The sequence below is a fragment of the Eptesicus fuscus genome, chromosome 15 (assembly GCF_027574615.1).
Source record: "Eptesicus fuscus isolate TK198812 chromosome 15, DD_ASM_mEF_20220401, whole genome shotgun sequence".
Classification (NCBI taxonomy): domain Eukaryota; kingdom Metazoa; phylum Chordata; class Mammalia; order Chiroptera; family Vespertilionidae; genus Eptesicus; species Eptesicus fuscus.
Window position 1 is genome coordinate 54,280,166 of NC_072487.1, and position 20,744 is coordinate 54,300,909.

At 36.6% G+C, this 20,744-nt stretch overlaps 1 protein-coding gene across 6 annotated transcripts in view; it reads right to left on the reverse strand.

Moving 5' to 3' along the window:
* Positions 1-20,744, reverse strand: part of ERP44 (endoplasmic reticulum protein 44) — a 62,524-nt gene that overhangs the window by 26,335 nt on the left and 15,445 nt on the right. For 2 of the 6 annotated variants that reach the window (XM_008141861.3, XM_054727719.1), the window contains exons 2-4: positions 7,098-7,170; positions 5,433-5,472; positions 1,141-1,256 (exon numbers count right to left, since the gene is read on the reverse strand). In XM_008141861.3, coding sequence (XP_008140083.1) covers positions 1,141-1,256; positions 5,433-5,472; positions 7,098-7,170 — 229 coding nt within the window. Of the gene's footprint in view, positions 1-1,140; positions 1,257-2,335; positions 2,465-5,432; positions 5,473-7,097; positions 7,171-20,744 lie in introns of those variants that run through there. The other 4 variants (XM_028145936.2, XM_054727718.1, XM_054727717.1 and 1 more) reach the window with 4 other exon arrangements.

Below are 20,744 nucleotides of genomic sequence, written 5' to 3' on the forward strand. Positions count from 1 at the left end.
ACCCACAGGTTGAGATCCGCTAGCAGGGTCGCCTAAGACCATCGGAAAACACAGATATTTACATTACGATTCATAACAGTAGCAAATTTACAGTTATGAAGTAGCAACAAAAATAATTTTATGGTTGGGGGTCACCACATGAGGAACTGTATTAAAGGGTCGTGGCATTAAAAAGTTTGAGAACCACTGCTTTAAAGCAACAAAGCCCTCCTTCTACCTCTTTTCCTAACCAATGACAAATTACAGGTTCAGTGACTTTTTATAACAACTTTCTATTTTGCAAATATTCATACTTACAGAGTTTGGTTCATTGCTCTATCAGAAAAGATAAAGAATACCCTCACCTAGATTTAAAATTTTACAATATTTAGTTACCATATTTCTCTTTCTTGCTACACACACACACACATTTTTTTTATGGTGAGTGCCGAAACAAATTGAGGGATTTTTTTTTTTTTAAGTAACTTGCCCAACTCCATATGACAGTAAGTAGGGGGCTTCTGGTTCTACAACAAAAGATTCTACCTTAGTAGAGAGCTGGGCCACAGAGTATAGAAACAAGAATCTACACTAATAAAAGAGTAAGATGCAAATTGACCATACCTTCACGATGCCCACCAGCCAATAAGGAGTGAGTATGCAAATTAACCCAACAAAGCTGGCAGGTTAATTTGCATACACAGGCACAGAACGGCCAGGGACAGTAATTCCGCACCACCCCAGCCACTCCGGGCCTCTGGGCAGCGTGGGAAGGCAGAAAGGTGGCTCCTGGCCGGAGCGAAGGTGGTGCCGGCAGCCAGGGTAAGGAAGGCCCATTCTTGCACGAATCTTAGTGCATCAGGCCTCTAGTAGAAACTATAATACCATATACAAGTTAATTACCGATATGCTTGTCCTATTATATTTTGATGAAAAAACAAAATAAATTTTTAAACCCTTCACGCAGGCAAAATGGAAAGTAGTGTTGTAAGAATAAAAAAAACCTATTAACATTTTGAGCAAGGTCACTAATACTTTTTTGATTTGTTCTCCACTTGAAGCAGAGCATTTTTGAAAAAGAATTGTGTGTGTGTGTGTGTGTGTGTGTGTAGGAGGTGGGATTGAGACAGTTTCTTCCAGACTTCCTACTGAGGTACTTACAGTGCTGATCACAATCAACTCTGGCAAACACTACTTGATTTTCACTTGGATATTCTTCCTTAATAACATTGGAAGCTTCCTCAAAAATTGGATGCAACATCTGGCTGAAACGACACCTATGCACAGAGAAGGATACCAATTAAAACTGAAAAGTAGATTCAATAAAATTTTATTTCAGCTTTTTATCCATTGCTATTTAGCATATATACAATAAATAGCTTTACAGACAAGCACAGTTAATTTAGGGATGAATCCTGATGTCATTCACTGGAGATGAAGACAATTTTGAATTCAAAGATTGTACAAGTAATTAAAATATTTTGGTTTATCTTTTCACCTTAGGAAAATGGCCAATATTATGGAACACACAGCTAAAGCTCTCACATAAAGGCCATGAAACGAGCCTGAAATACACCCTCTAAGATATAGCTACTGGTACTTGCAACTACTGAGATTTAGACATTTATAAAAGAAATTAGCTTCCTCTAAATAATGAACATATTTTTAGACTACTGTTCAAAATCTCTAGACCAATTCATAATTAGTTCAATCAAATTTTAGAGGCAAGTTAGCATACTATATAAATAAGTTATATGAAAAAGACATATAGTATATAATGAACTGCATCCCCTCAAGATTTATCCCTGGTTAAAATGGGCTTTTGTATCTATAAACACGTTAAATGTACTAAGTCCAGGAGAAAAAAATCTTAAATTCCTAAACAAGGCTTCCTGTCTATTTTCCTTTGTCATTTTTGTTTGTTTCCTTTTTATTTTTAAAAAGGGGCACAAAGTCCACAATCAATATTCTAGAAACCCAACACTTCTAATTCTTACTTAATCAGGCTAACCATTTCACAAATATATGCTGTGGGCCATTAAAGGGACCTAATAAGAAAGACAAAAGAATCAGAATTAGCGTACAACCAGCTGGGTTAGAATGGTCATTCTCATATGAAAAAGGTATTGAGAATTTGTTAATAAAAAAAAAAGAACTATAATTGTTACTCTTTGCTTCCAGAGCCCTTACCAAAGAAATTTACTTAAATGAAGCCTATAAACTCTTTAATCCATATGTGATCAGGTCATATATATTAACTATAATTCAACAAAAATATTATAAAGCCTGTGAAAGGATGCAAACTTTATACTTCCTCCCTATTTCTTTTTGTACATATCTCTTCTAACCCACTCACCTGACTTCCTAAGGAGATGTCCTAGAATATATCAAGGAGACAAATCTGTAATCTTCAATCTCTTGCTTTCAAGTGGCTCTTTCCTCTTTTAGCATTCTTAAATCTCTCCCATCTGGGATAGGTGGGTGGGGTCTGTGGACATCAGGGACCGTGTCTTATTTGACTACATATTCTAATAAGCATTTCAATAGATGTCTGTTAAATGAATAAATTGACAGAATGGCAGAACTAGAGAGACTAAGACTACAGGTTTGTGGGTCCTTACAGTTTGCTAAAAATAGGGTGCTGGAGGGCAGAGAAGACAAGGGGTAAAGATTGACTGATTGTGTGTGTGTTTTTAAATATGTTTTTATTGATTTTAGAGAAGAAGGGAGAGGGAGATAGAGAGAGACAAATATCGATTGGCTGCCTCCTAAGTGTCCCCCAACCAGGGATTGAGCCTACAACCTGGGCACGGGCCCTGAATGGGAAGTGAACCAGAGACCCTTTGGTGCCCAGGAAGATGCCCAAACAACTGAGCCACACCGGCCAGGGCAATTAATAGTTTCTTGAAGAAGTAGGTTATGGCCTAGTAAAGAATCAGTAGACAGGCTCCTGGCTTAAAGGCAAGATAAACACATACATTAAGAACTTTTCCCTGGATTGTCCAGTTTGCTACATAGTAAGCATTTAAGCACAATTCTTATTTAAAGTAGGATCTGTTTTAATACTAAAAGGCAGAAGGGGAAGATGAAATACAAGTTCAGTTGCAATATTACTAAACTTTCATACACATGTACAGTTACATTTATAAAAGTAACATAACAAAAGTAATATATCTATTAAAAGGACCTAAGAGTCATCTGAATCCAACCTAATGCTCGAATCAACCCTTTACAAATCAACCAAATGGGTAGAAGTCTTTTTGCGGAAACAATTTGGGGACACTTACTAGTATGATCTAGTGAAGAAAAATAATAAGCTTTGGAGTCAGACATACCTGAGTTTACATCCCGGTTCCACTACTTACTAGCCATATGACCTTTCTGAGCCTCAATTTCTCAGTCTAAAATGGAAATTAAATACTTGCCTGCAGGGTAGTTCTGAGCATCAAAACCAATGTATGTAAAGAGCCTGGCCCATAACAGCATTATTAAGTACCTCCTAAGGTTTATTACCTTCTGAGGCATATCAGTATTTTTAGGCAGCTCTGTTATAGAATTCTTCCTTAAACTGTGTCACATGCATATCTTCCAGAGGGAACTCGGAACTAGCCTTTGAGGCTATACAATGTATGTCTATGTCCTACAGCCAATTACCTAACTTTTTTTCAGTTGAATGAAAAGAGTACTAATTCATGAATAGCTTGAGATATTTGGGGGGATAATATGTCTTCCCTAGTAACTGCAATTAGCCCACATTTCCAATTCAGTTTTTGCAACAAGGTCAGTGGCACATTCTAGTTCTCTTCCTTACAACACATAAAATCTCTTAACCAAGAGAAATGCGTTCTAGTTTTAACTCTGTCACAATCTAGTCAGGTAAGCTTGGGAAAATGTTCCTCTGGATCTCAATTTTATTCTTAAGGGATTGGATTAAATAAGCTTCTACCTAATTTACCTTGAAAATGCTACCTTTATTATATATTTTATCAATGGCATTTTCTCTGTATATCTTAAACATTTGTTCATTAAACATTTATCGAGCATTCATTCAGTAAGTATTAATGATATATTTATCTGCCAAGTATTATGCAAAGTGCTTGGGGATTAATGGTGAAAAAAGATGTGATAACTTTTCACAAAGCTAACAATAGTAGGGAGCTACTAGCTACACTATAGCACACGAGTGTTATGGTTGGGTAAATGCAAGGTGTTGTGGGAAGATATAAAATGGGTTCCTAAACTGACTTGAGAGTGACCTAAAGAAAGTAATATCTAATCTAAGGCATGAAAGATGATTAAAATTTAAGCAGGTAAATAAGTAGGTAAGAGAAGAGTGAGCCATTCAGGCAGAGAAAATATCATGACTAAAAGTGATGAAGTCTATAGAATACTACAGAAACGGAAAGACATTAAGTATAACTAGAACAGAATAAAGAGGTGGGGAAAGCAAGAGATAATAGCTACAGAGGTAGGAAGGGACCAGGTTATCAAGTAAGAGACTTAAGTCTACTTAAAGAAAATCACTTAGAGTTTTAAGATGGGGGTAAAGTGAACCAATTTGCACTTCAGGAAAGGCTACTATGGCTTCCTTTGTAGAAAACAGAATAGAGACACAGAAGACTAGAGGCAAAGAAAATAAATTAGGAGGCTGTCCCAGGAATCTAGCTAAATTGCAGGACTATAGCCTGAAATAGGGTAGTGCTAATTAGTAGGTGGTTAACTTAAGAGGGCCAAATAAGGTACAGACAGTTTAGGTATAAGGATTATGTGAGTGTTTCAAACTTCTCTCTAGCTGAAACTCTGTCCTGTCCCATCTACTACCTATTATGCTCTTGCTCTAGACGCTGGGAATACTGAGTAAGACTATCTCTGCCCTCAAATTTTTTTTGCTAGGACACAAAGATAAAAGACAGAACATTGTAGTAAGAAAGAGAAAGTGGTAAACACAGTACTATAGGAACAGAGAAGACAGAATCTGATTCAGACAGGGAGGGAGGCTTCCTAGAAGTAGTAATAGATGGTATATATTTTAAATGTCAATATTATTTTCCCTTCTAAACTTGCCACACCGACATCCTCACCTCCAAACACTGCCCTACTTCCTCAATCAGGAAAAATACAGAATTGCAATATGTACTCAAATTTGTGTGTATGAGAGAGAGGGGAGGAAGAGGGGGGAAGGGGGAGAGAAGGAGGGAGAGAGAAAGAGAAAGAGAGATTTGAGTTTTTATGTTACCTATTTTTATTTTAAGATGTGGGATAATGAAATCAGGCATATTTCTCTTAAAACATAACTGCTCACCACATTAAGCTACTTCATTTGTGAATGAACCTTAACTGATTTTGTATACAGAATATTATCTCACAAAAGAGAAAGGCTTTCCCACTCACCCCTTTCTAACAAAGAAAAATTCACCTTTACCAAGTTTAACCACAGAAATAAGATTACTTACCAGTCAGCATAAAAATTTACTAAAGCAACATCAGCATTTCCTGAAATTGAAAAACAAAACCAAACAACCTAAGTTATTTGTGTCTGCATAATTTTGACATAATTGAAGATGTGGGTTTCATCATGGTCTGTTTCCACTATAAGGGTCCACTAAAAATACACAATGACAATTAAGTTATCTCTTGCTCAGAAACCCATATGTATAGTCATGGACAATTAATATTATTTGTATGAGTCCCTGTTCCTTCTCTCTATATCCTGCACCTTTAAACCTTCATGGAATGAATATAAAACAAAAGGGAATCAGACACAGATCAGGCAAGTAAGCTAATAGCCTACTCTCATAAAAAGTGAAGTGGAATGATCTGGATTTTAATAATTCACTTCTGACCTTATGAATAACTGAGAATTAGTTCTGTAAGTAAAATCCTATTTCATAGAACAGACCTGAATAACCAAGATCTGATGCCCTACCTAGTTGCAACAAGTAACCTACTAATAATATTGGGTAAAATGTACTCTTTCCTCTCCACACAAGTTATTCTCTGTTGCAAAAATAACTTAGTATCACTTGCATATCCAGATATGAAGACATCAGAAAGATATATTTGTTCCTTTCTCCTAAACCTAATACAGACAAACAGAAACTCCTCAAGTACTCACAAAAATAAAACACGAAGATATTCTAGAATTTGGAAGAATAAAGAAGTGAAAATGTGAGATTTTCAATTCTCTTCTTCCTCTTTTACCTTTTCCTTATTCTCTAAAGCAGTGGTTTACAAGCTGTGGTCCCCTGACCAAGAAGCACCAGCATCACACAGGAATTTATAGAAATGCAAATTCTTAGGTGGAGTCTAGCAGTTTCTATCGGAAACTGAGGGTCAGGTCTACAGTACAGATAGTATTAAATCCTCCAGGTGATTCTGATATATGCTAAAGTTTATAGAACCATTGCTCTAAAGAGATCTCATAAAGTGGGGGTAGACTTTTAGCATTTAAAACCAGTTCCAAGAACTTAAAACCATGATGATGCTCAATGAATATACTCCTTTACCTCTGTTATTTTTTGTTTTGTTCTGTTTAAAGCAGTGGGTTGAAAGGAGTGCTTAAAAGAATCGTTTGTACACATTGTAGATTTTCTCAAATCTCCTAAGTTGTGATCTCCACCTTTCCTCTACTACCTTTAAGAACAAGAAATGTTTTCCCCAACGTTAACTAAACACTGTCAGGGAGCAAAGCATTCAGTAAAACACTTATTAAACTTAATTGGACCAATGACAATAAAAGAAATCAGAGAAGGTGACTTAGTAAAAAGTTTAAAAAGACAAAAATTTTAGCTGTGTCCTAAAGTCATTAACATTTAGTACTGCACAGTGAAAACTGTTGGCCTCTAAGTAGGCTTTTAGAAAATACTTTAAGAATTGTTAGGAGTGGTATTTACGACAAGGCAAGAAATAAAACAGAACTACAAGTTTACTTTACTTGTAACACACTTCAAGAAATTTTATTAAAAACTGAAACCAACAGTGCTTTAATTCAGTAAACCATAGAGTGAATCAGAATTCCAGCTCCTCAGTTGTTCTAGATAGATTATACACAAAAACAAAATAGAATCTCAATGAACTCTTTATAGAGCAGAAAATATACTTAATATCAAGGTACTTACTTAAAATGTCATCTATATTCTCTGTATCAAGACTTGTTATTTCAGTTGTTACAGGAGTAAAAACCCAAGTTATCTGGAAATTTCAAAAAAGTGAAATTAATAAATGTTTCCACAAGAGGCAAAAAAAATCTAAAGAGAAAATTTATGAATAAAGTTGGTTCCATTTGTGAGTTACAAAATTGGTTTTAAGCATTATTGTCTACTCTAACCCTGCACTAGATCAATGAAATTGGAGAAGTACAACTTCAAAAGCCTAGAAACTGGTTGAATAAGACTTCCTATGCTTTCAAATACATAAAAGAGGTTAATTCTAAAAAATTTAAGAATTATTCATTCTTTTAAACACTTTCAACAACTTTATCTCTGTAGCAACACAAAAAAATTGCCTGATGACTTTCAGTTTTGGAAGAATATAAAACCAAAGCTAAGTTTGCTGATTCTATCCTACCAAGTTTCTAAGACAAAATAAAATAATGAAGAGAATTCAAAAAGACTTCAAATTGTGACCCAAAAGCCCTTCTTGCCTCATCTTCATTACTGGTGGTACAATATGGTAAGTGGGAGACTATTAAAAGGAGAATAAGAATGTTCTGCTTCCACTTTAACAGGTCTGAAACATAAAGTTCAAGTTTACCAAAGAAAATCACAGCTCGCTATCCACAAAAAAAGAAAAAAGAAAATGTTAAACTAAACTAGTAACTGTTCACTTATTTAAAAAAATATATTGTGTATTTTTATCTTTATGTGCCCATCTTTTTTTAAAGTATATTTTTATTGACTTCAGAGAGGAAGGGAGAGGGAGAAAGAGATAGAAACATCAGTGATGAGAATCATTGATCAGCTGCCTCCTGCACAACCCCTATTGGGGATAGAACCCGCAACCGAGGCATATGCCCCTGACTGGAATCAAACCCGCAACCCTTCAGTCCACAGGCCGACGCTCTATCCACTGAGCCAAGCCGGCCAGGGCTATGTGCCCATCTTTAATACATTATGTGTTCTGAGGCCTGGACAGTTTTTTTGTTCAAACTAGAGTTTGTGTATGGAAATTCATTCACTGAACCATTGCTCTTTATTGAATAACAATTAATGTCAAGCCTTAAGGTGCTAAACACTACTCTGCCCATCCATTTCATGGACAATCCAGTACTCACAACAGTTACAACTCAGAAATTTTATAATTCACCTACAGTTCAAATTCTAAATGGTATCACGAGACATGATGATGCTGGTATGTAAACAAGCCCAGCTAATTATTTGAAACTAGAGGCCCGGTGCACGAAATTCGTGCATGGGGTGTGTGTCCCTCAGCCCAGCCTGCACCCTCTCCAATCTGGGACCCCTCGAGAGATGTCTTGACTGCCTGTTTAGGCCTGATCCCTGGTAGGATCGGGCCTAAACGGGCAGTCGGACATCCCTCTCACAATCCAGAACTGCTGGCTCCCAACTGCTCACCTGCCTGCCTGCCAGATTGCCCCTAACCGCTCTGCCTGCCAGCCTGATCACCCCCTAACCACTCCCCTGCCAGCCTGATTGATGCCAAACTGCTCCCCTGCCAGCCTGTTTGCCCCTAATTGCTCTCCCCTGCAGGCCTGGGTCCCCCCAAACTGCCCTTCCCTGCAGGCCTGGTTGCCCCCAACTTCCCTCCTCTGCCGGCCTGGTCACCCCTAACTGCCCTCCCCTGAAGGCTTGATTGCCCCCAACTGCCCTCCCTTGCAGGCCTGGTCCCTCCCAATTGCCCTCCCCTGCTGGCCATCTTGTGGTGGCCATCCTGTGTCCACATGGGGGCAGCCATCTTGTGTGATGGAGTGATGGTCAATTTGCATATTACTCTTTTATTAGATAGGATATTTCTATAAATTTATTGTTTTCTTTATTATTTTTTAAAAATCCTCACTATATTTTTCCCATCAATTTTTTTAGAGAGAGTGGGGGGTGGGAGAGAGAAAGGGGGAGAAAGAAACAACAATGTGGTAGAGACACAACAATTAGTTGACTCCCACTGCCCCAACTGGGCTGGGAATGAAACCTTTGACCCAGGTATGTGCCCTTGACTGGGAATCGAACCCACGACCCTTTCGTGCACAGGCCTACCCTCTAACCTCTGAACCACATCAGCCAAAGCTAAATTTATTATTTTCTTAGAAAAAGCCTAGGAATAACACTTATTTTCAAGTTACTACAATAGTGTAACCAATAGCTAACTAGTATTTCTTTTAGCAACCAATAAATTATACTATCCTAAAAGTAAGCTAGATAATTTAAAATCCCTGAATATTTGGCCCATATAACTAATTGCATTATTTCAACACCTCAAAACTGTAAAGATGAGACTTCCCTCACAAGTCATTACTTACCATCCATACTTCAATCATCAGGTCCTTCCCTCATCAATGTACAACCTGCTCTATAGATTCCCAGTGTAACCTTTAAAAAATAATCTGAGGCCTATTAAAATTTTTAAGACTTTATTTGAGCAAATATCAATTCAAATCAGGCAGCATCTAACCTGGCAAGTAAAAGAGAACTCTGAGGACCTGTACAAAAGGAAAGACTTTTATAGGCAGCAGGGGGTGGGAACAAGGAAGTTATACTAGGCAAAAAAAAAGGAGTTGGTTATTGCAAAGTTACTTTCCTTTAGGGGATGACAGAGGTCTATCAGGCAGGTTACCTAACTAGTGCTGATCAGGCAATTCCTTATTGACTAGTTCAAGATTCCATTTCTGAGAGCTGAAACATAATTCAGTTTGATGATGTGGGACTTGGCATAGTGACTTCATTTTGGAGCCCGTTGACCAATTATATTGGTCAGCAAGATTGTATATTAAAAATAATTTAAGAAGATGATGCAAAATTATCATAAAGCAACAAAATTGGTCATTACCAAAGTCAAGTTATTAGATAACTCAACAGTCTTTATTATGGAGTGTCTGCAGGTACTGAAGGCACAAATGCATCAGGCAAGGTACATAGGTATGCTCTCCCTCAAGGAACTCTCAAAGTAGTAGTGGTGTAATGAAGGGAGAAAAGTGTGGAAAAGATGCAATAATAATCTTAGTTGTACAATCCAAAGAAGCTCATTTTTTAATAGTTATTGCCTATTAAAATATATGTTTACAGAGAACTATATTCTAAATTTAATTATTTTACATGCTAGGTAACAACAAAAATGAGGCAATCAAGGATCAATTTGGCTATACTAAATGCATAACAGTTACTTAAGAAACATAGTGCTAATAAACATGCAATTGATAAGACTATACAGCCAACTATTGTGGTTAAGAGGGCCCACAGCAAAAAAACTGTCACCCAATAATCTCTCCTCAGCCAACTTGGGGTGTAAAGGAGGCATTTATCATTAACATTTCTATTAATATGCAGTATTAAGGGAAAGACAGGTTGTTTATTTGAATTGTTAGCAAGCTCCACTAGTCTGACAAATTGCTTCTTTTCATGTCAGCCCTGGGCAGGAACAAGATTCTCCTGGGGAAACATCTTTATGTGTCAAATGCTATAGCAAAATAAAGACAAGTCGCTCTAAACCAGGAAGGGATGAGGGTAGTCATTAATTTAATTTTTAAATTTAGACTGGTAAGATTTTAAATTTATTTTTTTTAAAGGAACAATGAAACCTATACAGAAATTTTGAATGGAAGATCTTAATAGTCATGGAGAATATGGTTTATTGATGGAATATTTAAATGACATATGTAAATATATAAACATAAACATGAACTATTTTACAAATTAGTCATTCTCTTCAGTTCATTAGTTCATTTTCTTGCCAAACACACACACACACACACACACACACACACACAACACACACAAAACAACAACAACAACAACAACAACAACAACACACACACACACAAAAAAAAAAAACCCCCGAGAGGCATCTCCAATCATCTTCTATAATCTGTTAGGTAATTGCTTCTACGTACATTTATTGGACCAACTACTAAACATTCCAGTCTGAGATGTGTCTAGTGATATGATCTTATAGAAAAGGCACATCAGTGAAATGGTAAATACTGCACCACATTCATTTAAAAAAATAGTGACAGACTAGCTTTAAATAGGAGCTTCTGCAGCAAGTAAATAATATTTTCTTCCATTACACGGATTTTAAACATTGAGTTATCTTTGGGAACTAAGAAGCTTCCCTCTCCTTAAATTTCTCTATACCTTCCATAACCCCCCTAGTGATGCCTATTCACTGTGGTATTTCCATAGCATATTTAAAGCCACCTAGTAGTCAGCTGCTTTTCCCAAAAGACACCCAGAAATGTTCTGCTTCCGTCTCTTTTTGTACATGGTTCCCTCTACCCGGAACGTCCTCTGCTCCACTAATGCATAATTAATCCTTCAGTCATAGATTCCCTCTTCCATGGAGCTTTGTGTGCTTTTCCTGGTAGAAAATGCATTTTCTTTCTCAAAAGCCTAATCTACTCCACAGGAATAGAAAAAGGGAAAATGTAGGGCAGGGAAACAGAAGTTACTGTGAAATTGAAATTCTCTCTAGATTAGTCATCAAGTTAAAATAAGATACCATGAAAATTTGATTACATGATTAAAGTATTTTAGAAATAAATTTTGGAAAGATTTTTTTTATTAAGCACTCTATCTCAATGTTAGGCCAGACTCTGTTATAGTATTAACACCACCAGCACATAAAAAATGCTCTGGCACTCTCTAAGCCCCAGTGTTATTTCCTTTCAAAAAAATATTAACTGAATAAGTCATTAACCCAACTGGACCTTCTTCAGAGTATGCACTAACATCAATAACACTTATTGGCAGTAGATTACTAAAGCTTCTCTGTTAATAATTTTATAAATAAATGTTTCTAGTATATTAAGATCAAGTTTTACCATTCAAATATACCCTTAATGGGAACTACTATGACACTCCCTTCAATCCAACTGGCCCATAGAGGTCAGACTAATCTTTTTGAATGCTGATTTGCATATATTAATTCCTCTGCCCAAGAAAAACCTCCAAAGGTTTTTCACTGTCTACAATATAAAAGCTGTTAACTCCTTAGCCTGGCATTAGAACCATTCACAAAGTGGCTTTCCTAAATCACAACCTACTGCCCCCCATTCATAATCTATACTCAACCAACATGAACTGTAGTTAGAGTAACCAATCTAATTGGCCATATTCTCTAGCTTGAGACAAATCCTGTTTACGCCTGTTGCCTTGGAATATTATTAATAGCACTACCCCATTTCAAAAGGGGTTTAAGCAATAAGTTATATGGCCACCCTATTTGCAGCAGTCCCCTGGCAACTGAGAGGAATTGTAATAAGCTCTTCACAAATCCTAAATTTTTAATAAACATATAATGTACCCCCATATAACATACAGTAAAATGACAAATGGAATGAGAGTAAAGAGAATAAATAGGAACTAAGATATAATGCTAAACCAATCACTAGCCTCACTCACTGACTTGAAACACTAGGCTCTTACCCAGGGTATCAAATCAGTTACTCAGAAAATTACATGACCCTTCAACCATAACTCACAAATGGTCCAAATCCGGTAGTTACCAATCCAAGCATGTAAGACACCTAGAGGACCTGCAATTCCTAACATGTATTTTCTTACTCTTGCCTCCATACTTGGCTTGTTCAGATTCTTCTGCTTGGAACAGTGAGGGAAGCCTATCTAATTTTCAAAACCCGATTAAAAAGCTATCTTTTCTAAGGCTTTGCTGACGGTCTCAGACAATAGTGATTCATTTTTCTTTTCTCTGAAACCTTAGAGCACTGTCTGTAGGGTGTTAATATTACTTTTCACACCAGTTATGTGTGCTACCTTACCTCCTGTAGGTAACTCTGAGTAACTTGAAAGTGCACTTTATCTTATTCAATTCTGTATGCCACAGATCACTTACAATATACAATAAACACTAAAATATGTGCTAAGTGAATGAATGGATAGATTTTGTCAATACACTAAGAATTTAGAGGGATTGTTAAGAGTTGAGAAAAGAGGGAAAAATGTTTAGAAATGGAAAATAGCCAATAAACATTTTTAATGTGAAGACAATCAGGTTATCAAATAGGAATGAAGTCTACATTAAAATGTGTTTTTAATAATGTAGTGGCAAAAAGCACAACGCTAGGTGATGATTCATACTCAGGTTTAGAGGGGATCTCAGAAGTGATCTTCCTACTGCAGAAAGTGATCTTCCTACTGCAGAAACGCCTCTACCTCACTGTTAAGAGCTGTCATGAACCCCTCATAATAGTTCTCTGGCATGATTTCCAGATACTTCAGCACATAGAACACCCACATTTAAGAACAGCCATGTTACACAGGTGCAGTGATGGGCAACCTTTTGAGCTTGGTGTGTCAAACTTCGCCAAAAATCTGAGCATAACTCGGGTAGTGTGTCACTTTGAGGAAAAAACATTATTTCGCAAATGTTTCATCCTCAGCATGCGGCCGCCTCAGCGGCAGCGTGTCATCAGAAATGGCTACGTGTGTCAGTGTTGACAGGCGTGTCATAGGTTCACCATCACTGCACTAGTGGATCAAACTCCAATACTTTTTGTATTGTCCTATTTTAAGGTTGTTAAGTCAGTCATGAAAATAAATGACTTGAGACTTTCAGGATCAGAAGCTAATCAGGTGTCAGGCAGAAGAGGTTATTAAGTATTATTTCTGTTAGCAAGATTTATAGTCACAACAGGTGTTGCTTTAAGTGTTTTATTAGTAAATCATAGTTAAATCAGTTTAGAAAACAAGGAAGTATTTCCAGTGAGTGAGTTTGTTTGTTTGTTTTAAAGCTCAATACCTTAAAATCTTGCTATTCAAATAGTGGTCCTAAACCAGCAGCTTTGGCATCACCTGAGAGCTTGTGAAAAATGCAGACTATCAGGCCCCACCCCAGACCTACTGAATCAGAATCTCTATTTTGATAAGATCTCCAAAGATTCCTATGCACATTAAAGTTTAAGAAGCACTGCTTTAGAGAACAAAGTTTTTTTACTCTACAAACAAGCATGTAGGAAATTCATTTTAAATGTTATACAATTTTTGGTCCTCAAATATGAACACAAGAACAAGTAAGACTCATTTGTGAGAATTATGTATTGACATGCAAATTACACAGATTTTTAGAAAAATTTGGAAACTGTAACCTTATTGGAAATTCACGTAGATGTTAATTTTTAAAAGTATTCTGCCTTTTCCTTAGATATTTCTGCATCAAAATTATTGGCATAAAATAGAAGCTTCAATAGAGAATGTTTCCTTCCCTGTGGCATTTCTGTTCTCAATTGGCATTACATCTGCTGGGCATTTTGCAGTAACAGCTTAGTGTACTTTTGTGACATCTTTCATTTGCCTGCTTTATGTTGGGAGCTTCTCAAAGCCCTTTACAAACTATGTCTCTCCTGTAGCAAGAAATAAGTAATGTACAAGGCACCAGCTCCCTTCCATTTCTAATCCAGATTGACAAAGCAGCCTCCCACCTGACGTCCCGCCATGAGACCCAGGCTGCTTCTCCTCCGGGGACCACTTCTCTCACCCTCTGTTTTGTATTAAGCTGGTAGGCAGCAGAAGGCTAGAGGTTTGCAGTTGGCTGCAAGGAGCTAAAGATATGAAAGGTCCCAGGAGAAAAGCTGAGGCTGACAGGCACTGTAAGTGCCTTGAAGCTGGGTATCAATCAAGGCACATCTCACTGTTAGTATTCCCAGGAGCATTATAATGAACTAGAAGTTCAAAGAGAGGGGGAAAATAGGACTAACTATAGAATAACACTGGGAAGCTACTTTAACCCTTAAATTGCCCAGTTATAACAACCAACATTCCTATAATATCAGTGAAATCCATTTGGATAAGTCAGAACCAATCTGCTTTTATAAAGAAACATTAAAACAATTACAACGTTCTTCATTAAATAACTTAAAATATGGTGGGCAAAGACTTGTTTGGAAAAACAAATTATATGCAAAAAATTCAAATATAAATAATACAATCCCTCAACTCAAATTCTGCCAGTAAAAACAACCATAAAAAAATTTTAAAAATTGTTGCAATTCATACTTTCCCCAGTATATTAATTATATGATCATGCATGGGTTTCCATTAAAAACTAAAGTCATCTGAGTTTTGTTCTTCACTGTATTCTAAAAATGGGATGAACTAATTTATCTGGAATAGACAATGTACTTCTTTGACCTTCAGAGAACACTCTTATTATAAAAAGCTTTTCAGAACCAGGAATGAACTTCAATATGTGGAAAGGATTTTTGTCTTATTCTCACTACATACTGTTCCTCTAAAATCCAAACTTCTAGCAATGGCAATAATAACAAAGCATGGGAACTGGGAGAAAATTCAAGATGATAATTGTTTACTTCTTCTTCCATTTACACTCTGGAAGCCCAGGAGTCATGTGGGGGTATACGTGTGTGTAATATTACTTTCATCATTGTCTCCCAATTAGAACCTTACACTAGATCTTATAAATAAGAGTCCAGAGCAAATACTTACAAATAGATGCCAAGAGAAAAAAATGTTCTTTTTGTGCTACACTGTAATTCTTGCCCAGGATGCCTGATGAAAGAAAGTTCCCATAAGAGCCTACACACACGTTGGTACATAATTTTTGTTTGTTACTCATTTGTTCCACAAATATTTCACTGAGTCATCGCTTACGTGCTAGGCACTGTACTAGGCACTGGAGATGGTGTGTGGTTTCTCAAATATAGATGTTTATAGTATATCTATCAAGATCATCCAACTTAATTTCACTTTTAAAGTGGAGAAAAGGGAACCCTAGTATATTGCTGGTGGGAATGCAGACTGGTGCAGCCATTAGAGAAAACAGATGGGAGTTTCCTCAAAAAATTAAAAATGGAACTGCCATTTGACCCAGTGATCTCACTTCTAGGAATATATACTAAGAAACCCAAAAAACACCAATCAGAAAGAATATATGCACCCCTGTGTTCACAGCAGCACAATTTACAATAGCCCAAGTGCCCATCAGTAGATGAGTGGATAAAAAAGCGATGGCATGTTTACATCATGGAGTACTATGCAGTTATGAAAAAGAAGGATCTTTTACCCTTTGAGACAGCATGGAGGGACCTGGAGAGTATTATGCTAAGCAAAATAAGCCAGTCAGAGAAAGATAATGATTACATGATCTCACTTATATGTGGAATCTAATGAACAAAATAAACTGATGAACAAAACAGATCTAGAAACACAGAAGCATGGAACAAGACTGTCAAATCTTAGAGGGGGAAAAAAAAAAGAAAATCTTAGAGGGTAGGTTGGGGTGGGGAGCAGCTGGGGAGAGATTAACAGGGAACTTATATGTATATATGTATAGCCCATTGACACAGACAATAGTGTGGTGAAGGCCTGGAGGAGTGGGGACGGGGTGGAGAGAGGATCAATGGGGAAAAAAGAGGGGGACATCTGTAATACTTTCAACAATAAAGATACAATTTAAACGTGTTTTCATTTCTATATTAAAGGAGAGTGAGAAAAGATTCTGTCTCTAAAGTATTTTAAGAGCCATCCACATTTCCAGCAAAGTCATTATCTGAACACTGAGAATTACACAGTATATGTCATGCTGTCTTTTGCCTAGGCTTTCAAGAAGCTTTGAGTTCATCTTAGCACAAAACTGCATTGACACTGTTATTAAACAATCTTAACCACTAAAAGTGAGGCAACCAGATATTAATGCTTCTTTATATGAGGCAATAGGAAACACAAAGCACCACTTGTAAAGTATTCTTAAACCCAAAAATCCAAACCTCACACATCAATCTAATCAAACCCAACAGCTAGTGTATAGGAACAATAGATATAAAGGAACATGTAAAATGACATCATTGAGGATGCGAGTAGCCATGTCAAAATATAGAAAAATTTATAGGAAAAATGACAACCTCTCTTTGTTTGGGCTCCACCAGAAGTGAATCTTGAGACAAGCAATTTACTTGGGAGAAAAAGGAAGTACCCATAAAAGAAATGGGAAGTACGACGGGAAGAAAGCCAATATACAATACAATATAGTGAACTAAATGTTTTCAGTTAACTTCTGGAAAAAAATTTCAAGGTTTTTAACAAATAGACTGTAATACCTCCCAAATTATATTATTTAAATTCTTTAAATCTCTTATTACCAGTTTCTGCTGATAGTATATGCATTTCTACACTGTAGAATGTGCTGAAAATATCTGTACATATGTTAAAGAATGCCTTTATTTCACCAGCAAACAAGTTATCCTGTTTTTTGGTGAGTCAAAAAGCCTTCAATGAAAAATGTTCAGTGAAACCTTGGGTTTCTCATTTTCCACATTCACTTAATTCTAGAATAACTTTCAAGCTTTCTAGTTTCTTATTCCTGAATACTATGTTCTAGGGTAAAAATATTTTTTATTACCAAATTCAAGAATAACTCCATTACTATTTATGTCTAATGTATATGCTGCTTACTTTAAAAATCTGTATCTTCATAATTATACTGTTACTTCTAACCAAACTAATTCTTAAGTGTCATTCAAAATTAGTCCTTGAAAGGCCATACACTTACTGAGATACCTATTCTAATTAAGTATCATTAGAATAACTTTAATACTTCCCCGTATGCCACATACTGTTTTAATTAACTTTGTAAAGCAAATGGGTCTGTCTTTCCCTCATTCGGTCTTACCCCAACCCTTCCTCCCCCCCCCCCGCACCCCAGGTTTGCACAGCTGGGTGATAAAGGTGAAGGGCTTAAGGGGAAACAAATTCATAGACACAGACAACAGTATGGTGACTACCGGAGGGAAAGAGGGTTGGGGGTAGGTGAAGAGGGTATAGGGAGTTTAAATGGTGATTGGAAGGAAATTTGATGTGCGGTGGTGAACAAACAATAAAATATACAGATGATGTATTATAGAATTGTACATCAGAAACCTATATAATTTTATTAACCAAACAAATAAATGCCTTAAGAAAATAAAATACACCACCGCCTCCCAGTGAGTCTCCAAGCTTTAATATATATTAAGGGTTATTACCTCATGACCTCCACCACACTACCATGTAATATTTCAATTTCTAAGCACTCTACCAAAAACATAATCAAGGAATAACCATGGTTTATTAAAGGGAAATCTGAATTTAGAAGTCATTTGCCCTTGCACACTCTTGTCTTAGTTGCTATGAGAAAGAGTAAAAGAAATAACAAGCATTGGCACAATTAGGAATTAATAGTATCAGAAGAAAGAGGTGACATAACTATAGATTCAATGCAAATTAAAATGAGATTACCACTACGTACCTATTAGAATGGCCAAAATCTAGAACACTAACTACACCAAATGCTGACAAAGTTGTGGAGCAACAGAAACTCTCATTCATTGCTGGTGAGAATGCAAAATGATACAGCCACTTTGGAAGACAATTTGGCTGTTTCTTAAAAAACTAAACATACGCCTACCACACAATCCAGCAATTGCACTCTTTAGTATCTACGTAAAGGAACTGAGAACTGCCGAAACTGGTTTGGCTCAGTGGATAGAGCGTCGGTCTGCGGACTAAGGGGTCCCAGGTTCGATTCCGGTCAAGGGCATGTACATTGGTTGCGGGCACATCCCTGGTAGGGGGTGTGCAAGAGGCAGCTGGTCGATGTTTCTCTCTCATTGATGTTTCTAGCTCTCTGTCCCTCTCCTTTCCTCTCTGCAGAAAATCAATAAAAATATATTAAAAAAAAAAAAAAAAAGGAACTGAGAACTTACAACCACACAAAAACATGCACATGAATGCTTATAGCAGCTTTATTCATAATTGCCAAGACAAGAAGTAACCAAGATGTCCTTCAATGGACCAACAGATAAACTGTGGTACATCCATACAATGCAGTATTATTCAGCACTAAAAAGAAATAAGCTATTAAGCCATAAAAGATATAGAGGAAACAGAAATGCCTATTACTAAGTGAGAAAAATCAATCTGCTAAAGTTACATACTGTTTGTTTCCAACTAGATGACATTATATGAGGCGGAAAAAAAGGCAAAACTACGGAAATAGTAAAATGATTAGTGAAACTACTTTGTTTGATATTATAATAGTAAATAATGTCCAAACCCACAGAATGTACACCAGTGATGGCGAACCTATGACATGCGTGTCAGCACTGACACACATAGCCATTTCTGATGACATGTGGCCGCATGCCGAGGATGAAACATTTGCTGCTCCTGAGGATGAAACATTTGCGACTAGAATCTTGGAGTTAGTTTTTCCCTCAAAGTGACACACTACCCCAAGTTATGCTCAGTTTTTTGTCGAAGTTTGACACACCAAGCTCAAAAGGTTGCCCATCACTGATGTACACCAAGAATAAATCCTAATGTAAACTATGTACTCTGGGTGATAATATGTTGTCAATGTAGGCTCATCAACTGTAGCAAATGTGCCATTCTGATAGGGGATGGTGATAATAGGGGAGGCTATGCATGTGTATGGGGCAGGGAATCTCTGTACACCTTGCACTTAATACTACTGTGATCCTAAAATTGTTCTAAAAAACAAAGTATATTTTTAAAAGTATTATTCCTTATTTCACTATCAATGCAAATAGTCACTTTCCTAAATACCTTTATGCAACAAAAATATTTAATTCCCTACTTTTATTATTTTATAGTTTAAGGAATAATATTTCAGATGTATGCACATGCACACTAATAGCTTATTTCTTTCTGCCTACAGTCCTATGTAAATATAGATTTGGAGTAAAAAAGAAGCATATCAGCTGTAGTGGGTTGAACAGGGTCCCCCCCAAATTCATGTCAGCCAGAACTTCCGAATGTAATCTCATTTGGAAATAAGGTTCTTGCAGATGTAATTAGTTTATGGTTTCAAGATGAAATCACCCTGGATTTAGACTAAGTCTTAAATCCACTGATTGGTGTCCTTACAAGCAGAGGAGATGATACAGAGACACACAGGGGAGATAATGAATGAAGATGGATGCAGAGATTGAAATGATGTGTCTATAAATAAGCCAAGAAATGCCAGGAGCCACCAGAAGCTGGAAGAGGCAAAGAAGGATTCTGCCCTAGAGCCTTCAGAGGGACAGTGGCCCTGCCAGCACCTTGATTTCAGACTTTTGGTTTCCAAATTTGATAAATAATTTAAGTCATCAAGAATTCTAGAGGCCTCTCAACCCCTCCACCCCCTCAAAAACAAAAACAACTTAAGAAAAATACTAAAATACTTGACCTGCCTTAGGATAAACTAGCAAATAAAGAAGTGACAAATCAACTCACCGTCAAATTAAGAGAATGAATACAGAAAATACACCATTGGTTTCTATTTAAAAAGGGAGAAAAAAGCAAGTCTCAATCAACTGAAGTTCATACCCTCTACTATTGTGGAATGAGCATAAGTTTCCTATTTATCAGTAAGTGAAACGAATGCAGCAATTCCAATGTACATTCTGTTTTTAGTAATTCAAAACAATAAAGTTTTCAGATAAAGAATCTATGTAGGATAGACAGTCTCCTAAATTGAATTATCTCAGTAGTCAAATAGATGATCAAATATGAAGGCCACAATGATATATTTTATAATTTCAAATTTTATTTTCAACATAAGCTCTAAAGAGAGAACTG